General features: G+C 39.2%; 1 protein-coding gene across 1 annotated transcript; it reads left to right on the top strand.

The window, feature by feature from the left end:
- The first annotated feature begins 2,787 nt into the window (after positions 1-2,787).
- LOC122878590 (BTB/POZ domain-containing protein KCTD12-like) lies at positions 2,788-4,676 on the top strand. Its single transcript, XM_044201525.1, has one exon. The coding sequence runs from the start codon at positions 3,042-3,044 to the stop codon at positions 3,834-3,836; it is 795 nt and encodes a 264-aa protein (XP_044057460.1). The 5' UTR covers positions 2,788-3,041; the 3' UTR covers positions 3,837-4,676.
- The last annotated feature ends 7,271 nt before the right edge of the window (positions 4,677-11,947 follow it).

Raw genomic sequence — 11,947 nt, 5'->3', positions numbered from 1 at the left:
AGAAAGACAAAATAGTAAGATTAGAATTAATTTATTATCCACTTTACATCTTTCCCCTGCATGTATTTGATTTGGTACAGCTGCATCTTCTGCAGAAAACTCATGTCAAACTTACCTGGAGCAACATGTGACTTTAATGCATTTATCAAGACATCACGATAGAACCTGAAGTGTTTTTCTTTCATTATATTTGGATCAAAATGCATCAACATAAAAAAATTTTAATTACATAAAATTAATTCAAAAGTCTGTTTTGTTTGTATTCAGTTTATTTAATCCAACATAATTCCTGATGTTTTAAATGCTTTTTGCTTCATAAAATTGTTCATCAAAATTTCCACTGATGCACAATGTTTTGTGTCTTATCCTTGAATTAACACTTGCTTTACTTTCGTATTAGATTGGCTAAATCTCTGCAAGATTTATTCCAAAATCATATTTATTGTACAACTGTATCAACACCAATTTTAATGATTGGTTTTTACTTACTGTATCATTTCTGCAGGCTGCAGCTGTATCACTAAATGCTTCAGTTCTCTCAAACCTCATTTGTTTCCAAGCAATATCATAACGTGTGTTGTTTTCTATAATACAGATGGATCTTAATCAGCATTCTCTTACAATGTCAGTGATAATGTCAGTGGTCCTCGTCAGCAGAAATACTGGTGTGTGGACTGAAATATGAATACAGCTTACACTGCACTTCAAGACTAGATCAAAGAGCTCTTTGGTGTTATGTTGAAATCGATCCTGGGTTAAAACTTATGTGGGTTTGAGGAAAAGTGCGGCCTCTTTTCAAGGGATTTTGGAGACACCAGAGATCAGTCAGACTTGCTTGATCTTACCGTTAAAGTAGAGGTTTTTGGTACATCATGTGTACTGAGCTTCTATTTTTTCTATTCTATTTTCCGTGCAGGGGTGTACACACAAAGACCCCAGGCACACTTATACTACCTCCCCTCTCAGTTGCACAGGAAAATGTGGGGTTCATTGGTGGAATTCCAGCTATTGTATTTCATCTTGGAAACAAGGGATTGACTCGTAGCCAAGGTGATGTTTTCAACCTCCACTACACAAAAGCAGAATTTGTTCATTCCTGTCAAACACAGTGTAGCTTTGCCTCATACGCATTGTTCAAATTGAACACATAAACCGTGGGAGGCTTGAGGATGAGTTTAGGCAGCGCACAAGAAAAAATGCTCCAGGGCAGACATGACAAATAATGTAACGCCCCTGCCCCCCTGAACTCTGACATGCAGTTTAATGGCTTGATTCCTAAAATAAACCACAGCCACCCTACATTTTTGCAACACTTTAAGCTTTAATGCATAACAGCCCAAGAATAACGCATCAAAAAAAGTTACATCAAGCATTAATAATGCATTACAATGGCTTATAACAACAGCCATAGGAAATTACAAGTATGTTCACAAAACAATCTCACCTCAAGGTCCATTTTGTAGATGTACAGGAGCTTTCAATCATATCACACAGTCTTCCTGCAGATGGACTTTGCCCAGTTCTCATGAAATTGAAAATGTTTACATTTTCCTTTTTTTCTGAGCACAACTTCTGAGCCAATATGGACGAGAAGTCGTTGAAGAGTTCAGAAAAAAGTATATTTAAACATCTACAATTCCATGACAACTGGGCAGACTCCTGCTGCTGAGGATCATGTGATATGCTCGAAAGCTCCAGAACACCTATGGTACTAAATGGATCCTGAGGTGAAACTGCTGTTTCCACGGTAAAGGATGAACTTTGAACCTCTGAATGACCCTAAGTATCCCGACTGTATATAATCACGCCACTCATTTTATGTGACAGGTTATATAATGTGTTATTAACATCATGGTGCTTTATGTTAACATAATAAATGGAGAGTTGTTATGGTTGCCATAATAACTTATTCATCAACAGCTTGTCTGCTTCTTGTCAGTTAAGGGTGTATCAGTATCATCTGAACATATTCTGCATCAAAGTTTCTGCAGTCAAATGGAATACATGTACATGAAAATATGTTACATCTTGACCTTTTTTAATGTTATGCACTGTGCTGCAGAAGGACACAAACATCCCCATACAGATATCAACACATCCTGACTTCACTTGAAGCAGTCAATGAGCCGTAATAAAGGCATTAAAGGCAGGCAATAAAAACATTCGCCATCTATTATGGTTACAAATAGCTCCACAGTGTTCCCAAATCTTTACTACTTGTCATGAAAAACAAGTAAAGTATCTATAAGCAACTGCAGTACTTGACCCAGGCTGATTTGTGCATTATGAAGGCTTGCAAGTCTTATAATGCACTAATACAGGCTTCATTACATAAGTGGTATTCATCGAAAGTGTTAACCTCTACTTTGGTTGAACACACAATTTCAAGCCTACTCAAAGTACAAAATTGTATTTAAGATTGTACTTAATCTCGTTTGTTTAATCCATACAAAAACCTAAGTGTATAAACAATATATTATGATTAATTAGTGAGCTTTAGACAAGCTGGTAGGCAGGTTTTTGGACAGAGCCAGGCTAGCTGTTTACCCCTGTTTCCAGTCTTTATGCTAAGCTAAGCTAAACAGCTGCTGGCTGTAGGTAGCTATTTTCATACTTAATATGTGAGTGGTATAAATCTTCTCATCTAAGATGACTCTTGGCAAGAAAGGGAATAAACGTATTTCCAAAAATGTCGAACTTTTCCTTTCAGTCAAGTAGCCTACTTGAGTAAATGTAGGCCTGTTGCTGATTATAAGGACACCATGATGTCAAGATGTTTACAAGTTTTAAAGCAGGAAGTTGAGGCTAACATGGAGTCCTTGAAGGCAGCATGTTTTCTCAGAGCTTTCCAGTGAATAGTTAATGTCTCTGTTGGCCGTCCTTTTCCTTCTCCTCCCACGCAGCCAAACCAATACAAACATTTCTGTACAGTGAGGGTAGGCTACTCTCCAACTATCCGTCCTTGTTGGGGCACGTACAGGGACGCTACCAGGATATTTTTTTTTAAAGACAGAGAAAGAGAGAGAGAAAGAGAGAAAGAGATGGCACAAACCGACAGCCGAAGTTCAACTTTCCCCGAGATAGTGGAGCTAAACGTGGGTGGACAGGTGTATGTGACCCGACTTGAAACTCTCACGGCGGTCCCCAACTCTCTCCTGTGGACCAAGTTCACCCAGAGCTTCCCGGGCGACCTGCCAAAAGACAGCAAGGGCCGCTTCTTCTTCGACCGGGACGGCTTTCTGTTTCGCTACATTTTGGATTATTTACGGGACTCTGAGCTTTTCCTGCCCGAGTTTTTCAAAGAGAGGAGGAGGCTGCAGAAAGAAGCGGACTTCTTCCAGCTGCCGGAGCTGTCGAGGCGCCTCGCAGCGGTCAGTAAAGACAGCTCGTGCACGGAGGACAGCGGGGAGCCGGAGGAGACTCAGCTCACCAGCCCGGTCACTTCCTCCTCGGACAGGACCCTGCGCTCTCCTGGGGTCGACTCCGGCTACATCACCATCGGGTACAGAGGCAGCTACACTATTGGGAGAGACATCCAGGCTGACGCTAAATTCCGCAGGGTTGCCAGAATAACCGTCTGCAGCAAGATATGTCTGGCTAAAGAGGTTTTTGGAGAAACCCTGAATGAGAGCCGCGACCCGGACAAACCGCCTGACAAATACACCGCCAGGTATTACCTCAAGTATAACTTTCTGGAGCAGGCGTTTGACCGGCTGGCCGAGGCGGGTTTCCACATGGTGGCCTGCAACTCCACCGGGACCTGCTCATACGCCAGTAATGACCCGGGGGAAGACAAACAGTGGACCAGTTACACCGAGTATGTTTTCTCTCGATGAACGGACTGAAATCTGCAAAAGTGCATTCATGCTCACGACTTATTTCAACTATCACTGGGAGCGATCACCAGTTAGTTCTTTACCGTAATTAACATCCCACACTGGCAGTTTCAGACTCGCCTAGTTTCAGTTTCTCGTGTTTTTTTTTGTTTTTTTTGCCACTCTCTGCTCCTTGCAAGTGGGATCAGCCAGAGTTAAACTTTTCTGCCATTTTCTCCTTTGTTCTGCAAGAGGACTTACTCCAAACTCAAACATAAATCTCATTGGTTAGTGAGGAGTAAAGACAAAATGACTCTTTTGATATGTCACTGGGTCCTTAGCTGGGTTATTTATATGGCCTCATAACCTTTATGGCTTTCACAAAGACTGTTTTGTTCTTAAGTGAATTACATAAATGGTTACTCAGGTTGGCAGAAATGTTAGCAGCTGGTTCTTTTGATCCTTACTGAGCTGTGCTTGCATTGTCATGTTACTGTAGAGAGGCTACTGATGTTCTGCACACATTAACTAGGACATACAGTGTGTGCTGTAAATAGCTTAATGTTTGGTCTGGTTTTGACCCACAGCTCCTCCTTGTAACTCTCAAGTGTTTAATTCTTTTGGGGGGGTATGGAAGACAGTAAGTTGCTTCTTTGGTATGATACTTTTATCAGTTGTTTTGTTTTTGTTTTTTTGTTTGTTAAATTAGATTTTATCGAGCACATATACAGTATCACAGCTTTCAAGATTACACATTGGGACTTTTTCACAATGCTACAATGTTCTGTGCCATCTATGAGCTGTTGTCATTGTTTTCTCTTTAGATATGAAGCTCCAGCAAATAAAGTGTAACACTATCCACCTCATTGTCCCCTTGAGTTCACTGTGAAAACTATTATATATTATATATACAGCAAGATTTATGTGTTTTTCAAATACATAGATGCTTCTTTTCACACAAGTAAGCATGTTTTTTGTCTTCTCAGGTCACCAGTGTTTTGGTGACTTCTCTGTGAATTTGCCAAAAAGAGAGAAGGCATTTTAGAAATTTACAAGACCATCATTGATATATTCATCTAGCAGGGTTTTTCCCTTGTGCGATCAGATCTGACCTCAGTCATGGATACTTTTACAAGTAAGGACATATTTAGAGATCAACTAACTCAGATAACTATAATGCCAGCAAAATGTTTTGATTAGAATTTGACCTGAATTAAGTCACATCATATTGTTTTTAACATTGAAACACTGAATCAATAAGAGAGAGAGAGGTGATGTTATGAATAACAACAGCTACATTATGTCAGATATAATCTGCCATCAAGTCGTGTTTTCTAGTAAACGCTGACATCAGTCATGGTGCAAAAAAATATACACTAAAATTACTACAATACTAAAATATACAAATGACAGACAAGTTGCCTTAATTCAAAACTCCGTTGTGAATTTTCTTATTTCTGCACATTGAACATAATTTAAACCAAAAGAGAAAGAGTAACTCTGCATTTTCATTTCTCCCCACAGAGGTTTATCATATTAAGTTATGTAAATTACTGAATTATATACATTTTCACAACTGTTTCAACTGAATTATTTCTTCTTTTACCTGAGGAGGAGATTTTATGTCCAGTTCAAGCTAAAATTAAAATAAATGCCAGCAAATTGTAGCGAAAAGCAAAGCATAGCAGAGTGTCCTTCTCTGCAACACAGAAGAGCTCTGTTATCTCCTCTGGACAGGATGGGAAGGAGGAGGGGGGTTGGGGGGTGGGGGGGTGGGTATTCTCTTTGGCTGACAAGTACAGTAATCAAATGTCTGTTCCCTTGTGGGATCCTGGGGCACAAATCCAAGCTATCCCAGGATCAAGTCTAATACAAAAAAGGCTTTGTGTGGGCTGTGTTAGAGTGTGCTTGAATACAAATGTGTCAAAATGAATCATTTATTTGTTAGGTGTCCAGGAGCACTGAAGCTGTTACTGTAAAATATATTAAGGGGGATTTGTTCCCTTACTCTCTATATGCAAAGTCATATGAAGACATATACACAAACAAAGATGCACACACACACGCACACTCACACATGTGCACGCACTTCTCCAACAACCCAACCTCCCACACAGACTTCTGCTACCAAGCAGATTCATAAGAGCTTCAAAGATAGACATGTCTATACAAGAAACAACGTAACTGCTGTCAGCTGATGCTGCCATCTGGACAGAAAAAAGGAAGGATCGACCACAACTTTTCCTCTAGTATGATCTCCAGAAACAGGACGTAGTGCTCACTGTCCTCAGCAAAATCAGATCAAATCTCACATTGCGTGTTATGAGAAAGCAAAATGGTTGAATGCTTTAAATTGCTCTGATGGGCAAGGATGCCCTCTAATACCTTATATCTTCTACATTAGACTGAGATCATCAGGACAAATGTTAGTCAAAAGACACATAAAACACTTAATTAAATTTAAATGTCCTTTTTTCGTTCCTCTGATGTGATTATGAGTTTCTCTGCCAAGCAGCTATTTCTATTACAGACCTTGTTGTGTGTGTGTGTATGTGGTGTGTGTCCTTGGTGATAAAACACCTCCAAAACACATTTCACTCAATGTATGCTATTTTTTTTTTCTGTAAGAAAACTATCGGCCAAACGCTGAAAATGTTGCACGCACGCACACAAATGAACAGAGCGCAGGAGGGAGACAGATAAAGAGAGCAAAATTAGCCAATTTGCAGAGCTGAAGATAACAGAGACGTGCTGGCTTTATTCATATCAGCCTCTAGCTCACTGTGACCTGCATGTCTTTAATACTGTTTCATTTATCCAGCTCTTCACGCTGTTTACAGAGAGAACAACACATGAATAATTAATCCAAGCTGTGTTTCTCTTTGTTTAGATCAGGTGTGAGAGCAGAAAATAAAATACAATGGCCCTAAGCTAAATCTAAGAGCATTCTGAAATGTCCCATTTACAGCAGAGCTCCTTCACAGCTAGTAATGACAGCCATTTATCAATACTGGGTACTGCAGGATTTCTCAAGCTTAGTTGTGAAACCTAACCTAACACGGCAGCGGTGGATGGCCGCCCACCATTGAGTCTGGTTCTGTCCAAGGTTGGGTTGGGTCTCTGTAATTAATATTAAAAAGAGTACGGTCTAGACCTGCTCTATAGGAAAAGTGCAATGAGATAACTTCTGCTATGAATTGGTGCTATATAAATAAAATTGAATTGAACTGAAGCATGAGCATGAAAAATGAGGGAACCTCTCAGACTTTTGTGTGGTTGAAAATCTGACTATAGATTTAACGATAACAAAAGGACTGAAAGGCTAAAAAAAGTCAAAGAAAGAAGTGAGGATATGGTTTTTCCACATGATGTTTTCAGAAGGGTGACTTTAGGTGGCTCTCTGATAATTAAAACAAACATTAGTACTGTAGCCACCATGAAGCTTATACTGTAATAAAAAACCAGCAAGTCAACTGCAAAATATTCACCTTAGTCACCTTAAATCTACTTAAAACAGCAATAAGTCTTTATTAATTAAACATGGATTTCACTTAACATCAAACACTCCACAGCTGTGTTCATTTGCAGAGTGGATATATTTTATTCATGTATGTCAGCGTAGTAAATCTGGCTGGGCCACAAAAGCATCTGTTACATGACAAAAACAAAACATTTTAAAGGAATAATTCAACATTTAGGGAAATGTGCTTATTGCCTTTCTAGTAGCAAGTTAGATGAGAAGATTGATACCACTTTCATTTATGTCTGTTAAATACAGCTACAGTCAGCAGCAGGTTAGCTTAGCTCAGCACAAAGACCGGAAACAGAGGGAAGCAGCTAGCCTGGCTCCGTCTGACAGTAATAAAAGCTGCCTACCTGCCTATGCCACCTCTAAAGCTCAATGATGACATAAATAAAACCACAACTTGTTTTTACACTTCAGTTTTTGTACAGATTAAACAAACAAGATATAACCTGTTAATCTGTTAATTAGCTAAGCTAATTAAGCTTCTCATCTAACTCTGGGCAAGAAGGCAAAACGATGAGCTATTCCTTTTAAGACGCAAACAGTGATCCAAATGTAATCAAAAATCTTAACAAAAAGACTGGAACCTGGGATCACTCCCCTTTGATAATTCGATTTGTTGATATTTAATCTATTTCTCAAACTCATCATTTTTATAAACCTCAAATACTTGTTGTCAAAAATTACAGATTGTCCCTTTAAATATCTGTAAAGTTTCTGATGCTCTAATAGCAGAACAAACCAGAGCTCGACAGTTCATTCTTCAACCTGGAAACAATCCCAACTCAAGGTCCACTTACTCCCTTGTTCTGGACCTTTTGATCACATGGCCCTAATTAGCGTATTGAGTTTGCTCAGTTGTCATGGAAATATGGAGAATTTCCATGATTCTGAGCACCTTTAGGACTTCTCATCCATGTTTTCTTAAAAGTTGTACTTGACATTTCATTCTTGACATTGGAAACAGCAGTTGACAAAAAAACTCAGCTCATGGTCCACTTACTCACTTGTTCAGGAGCTTTATTTAAAGCTCTTTTATCTCCTCAGTTATCTCGGTATTAGGGCAAACACCTCAGTGCTTGAACAAACCCTGAGAAGTTTTGCAGCCATTGACTGCTAATGTAAAGTACACATATTGTAACACAACAGGGTTCCATCACTGTTTGCTCACTACCTGAACCCATAATTAGCCCAGTTAAGTGTTTGTGTTACCAAGCAGTGAAACCATTAAGGGTCCATGTATTCTTTGAAGCATTAACAGTTCTCAGAATTGTGTTCAACTAAAAAAAGAAATGTCCTTGTGTGTACTTGTGTCTCATCATAGTGAACATGATGTATTAGTGACCTTTTCTTTTTCTCCAAACACCACCAGCACTTTCACAAGAAAACAAACATCCTCTTTCACAAATCCTCCACTGGAGCGGCCGTCTGGCAGAGCCACTCAAACACTGTTTAAAGCCACAATCCATCATTTGAAAGCTCAACTATGCTCTTGAATTGTGACACTCTAATCCATAGCAATTTGATGCAGATATCTTTCATACTGCAACATCATTCATTTTTACAATCTGGCAGTTTTGTTATTGTCATAATGGACGGCAGCTTTAAATTACCTCTTTTCCTCGTCAATTACAAGGAGTGATGTTACGTTAGCAGGGCAGTACATTCTGGAGTTAATGCTTTTTTTATTTTGTGTGTGTGTGTTTTTGTGTCCAAGTACAGTATGAAATCCAATCACTGCACTGGAGAAAAGGTAAGATGCAGGAAATTAAAGCAATAATAAATTCTAGTCAGATCTTTGCTCCCCCCTGCAAGACTCTGTGAAGGCCAGCCTGACATCAGCCTCAGTGAAATCCAGCAATAAGACAAGACATACAAACCTGCACACGACAAGCTGTTGTTCGTCTACTATCCTGTTTCTTGTAGCTGAGAGCACAGCAATGCAACACAAAGTAAAAAAACATCAGATCATGTTTTTAATCACGACACCACCACACAAAACCTTCAACAGTACAGCCTAGTTTTATTTAAAGGAACTGCCTCATATAACACTACCTGCAGCAGCATTAAAGCTGCCTGCAATATGCTTTTACATTTTCAAATCACACTGCCACAAGAAGTTAGTGGAAGAATCAAGCTAGCCCTGAACAGCAACTGACTTTTATCAAAGACATCTCATGTCTTCACAAGTTGTGTGCAAGAGGCAATTAAAAACAAATATGATTTAAATTATGTTTTAACTTCTTTTAATATATTTAGAGCAAAAATTAACTTTTGATTGTATTTCTTAAATCTGTTTCTTGTCAACAAAACAAGCATGACTATTCTTATTTAACAAGGTCTTTTGTGAAGTGGAATCAATGCACAAATATGAATGCATGAAATTACAATGAACAGTTCAGTAAGTTTGGGTGCTTAAAATACTTTTATAGGATATAGATTTTCTTAATTCTTCTGGCTTTTACATGCAACTTTTTTGCTTTTGAAACACTTAAAAGTGTATGTCATGCTATCAGCCAAAAGGAGGAGAAAACCCAGGTGTAGCTGCAGACAGACTGATTAAAATCTGTGATCCTCCATGTTATCTGTCTCCTTCAAGGACTCAACCTTAGTGCTTCTGACCATAAAGCTCTTTCTCCCTGTCTGCTCCGTGTCGTTTTATTGGGTAGAGGGAGGGTGTAAATGTCGCCAGTCTCCGCTGAGCTGCTCTCAGCACCCAGCAGCAGACCGGAGATTGGTGAAGCTCCCAGCGACAGAGCTGAGACTTGCACTGTGCCGGTAAACTAAAAGGTAAAAGGCTGCCAGCATCAATCAGCTGCAGGGAACAGAGAGGAAAAAGAAGGAGCATCCTCCTCCCCTGCTGTGGCTGTTCCTTTCACAAGAAGTCCAAGCCCCCCCCCCAGGCTGTCTGAAAGGGCAAGATGTGGAGGAAGTTGATTCAAAGTCCAAAACTGAACCATCCTATCATCCTCTGCGTGTGTAAGTTGGCCTGTGAGACTGTTAGTAAGGTCACTTTAATTTGAGCTGTAATGCCATTTCACAAATAGTAAGATACTGTATTATTTTTATTCTTGGTGCAATGGCTCAACAAAACTATATTTCCTGTCAGTAACTGATCTTGGAGGAACTATCACCTTTACACAATTAGCTTGTACATATTTACTTTTCTGTGGTTTTGCAGCTAATCTGGTTTTGTATGATTTCAGAAATTTCAAGACTGTTCCCCTTGACGTAATATACAAAAAGCACTGTAGCACATTTTTTAATCCATGCTATTGGAGATGCAAGCAAGGGATGGCAATGACGGTGGGTCAGTCAGTCCATCACTTTGGTCCAGACTGAAATATCTCAATTAGACTTAAACTATTAGATAGATTGCCGTGAAAATTTGTAAAGACATTTGTGGTCCCCAGAGGATGAGTCCTAATGACTTTGGTGATCCAATGACTTATTCTGTAGTGCCACGAGGAGGTTGACATTTGTAGTTTTTGAGTGTAATACAGCAGGTAAAATAAGTATTGAACACGTCACCATTTTTCTCAGTAAATATATTTCTAAAGGTGCTACTGAAATTAAATGTTCACCAGATGTTGATAACAACTCATGAAATCCACACATGCAAAGAAATCAAACCATAGATGTCCATAAATTAAGTTGTGTTATAATGTTAAATGACACAGGGAAAAAGTATTGAACACATGAAGAAAGGGAGGTGCAAAAAGGAATGGAAAGCCAAGACAACCAGTAATTAGAAAGCAATCCTGCCCCTTTTCAGTGCAAATTAATATCAGCTGTTTCAGCAGCTTATACCCACCAGGTGGGTATAAGTATAAGATAAAATAAGTGTGAGGTACCAAGTGGGTTTACCGGTTGATGATGATAATACAGTATAATAATACAATGTAATAATATAAGTAATAAGTAGTGGTGCAAGTACTGTTGAGTTAAGTGTAGCTTAATGAGATTATTAAGATATTGCACAGCAGTAATGGAGGTATATAATATCAATATCCATAAATAGGAAAAACTAACATGGGAAAACTAAAAAGGTGTCTCATTACCAAGGTGTATCAGAAGAAATGATGGGCAAAAGCAAAGAGCTCTCTCAAGACCTTTGCATCCAGAACATACTGATGGCATTAGTTACAGAAGGATTTCAAAACTTCTGAATGTTCTAGTGAGCACTGCTGGGACCATAATCCGGAAATGAAAGGAACATAATTTCACCATAAACTGGCCACGACCAGGTGCTCCTCGCAAGATTTCTGACAGAGGAGTGAAAAGAATTATCAGAAGAGTTGTTCAAGAGCCAAGGACCACTTGTGGACAGCTTCAGAAGGACCTGGAATTAGCAGGTACAATTGTACAAAGAAAACGATAAGTAATGCACTCAACCGCCATGGCCTGTATGCACGCTCACCACGCAAGACTCCATTACTTAAGAAAAAGCATGTTGAAGCTCATTTAAAGTTTGCTGCACAACATTTGGACAAGCCTGTGACATACTGGGAGAATATAGTATGGTCAGATGAGACCAAAATTGAACTCTTTGGATGCCATAATACACAGAAATGGCACTGCACATCACCCCCAAAACACCATACCA

The sequence above is a fragment of the Siniperca chuatsi genome, linkage group LG1 (genome assembly GCF_020085105.1).
Source record: "Siniperca chuatsi isolate FFG_IHB_CAS linkage group LG1, ASM2008510v1, whole genome shotgun sequence".
In the NCBI taxonomy this organism is placed as follows: domain Eukaryota; kingdom Metazoa; phylum Chordata; class Actinopteri; order Centrarchiformes; family Sinipercidae; genus Siniperca; species Siniperca chuatsi.
Note: the sequence above shows the minus strand (reverse complement) of the source record. Positions and strands in the feature narration are given on the sequence as shown.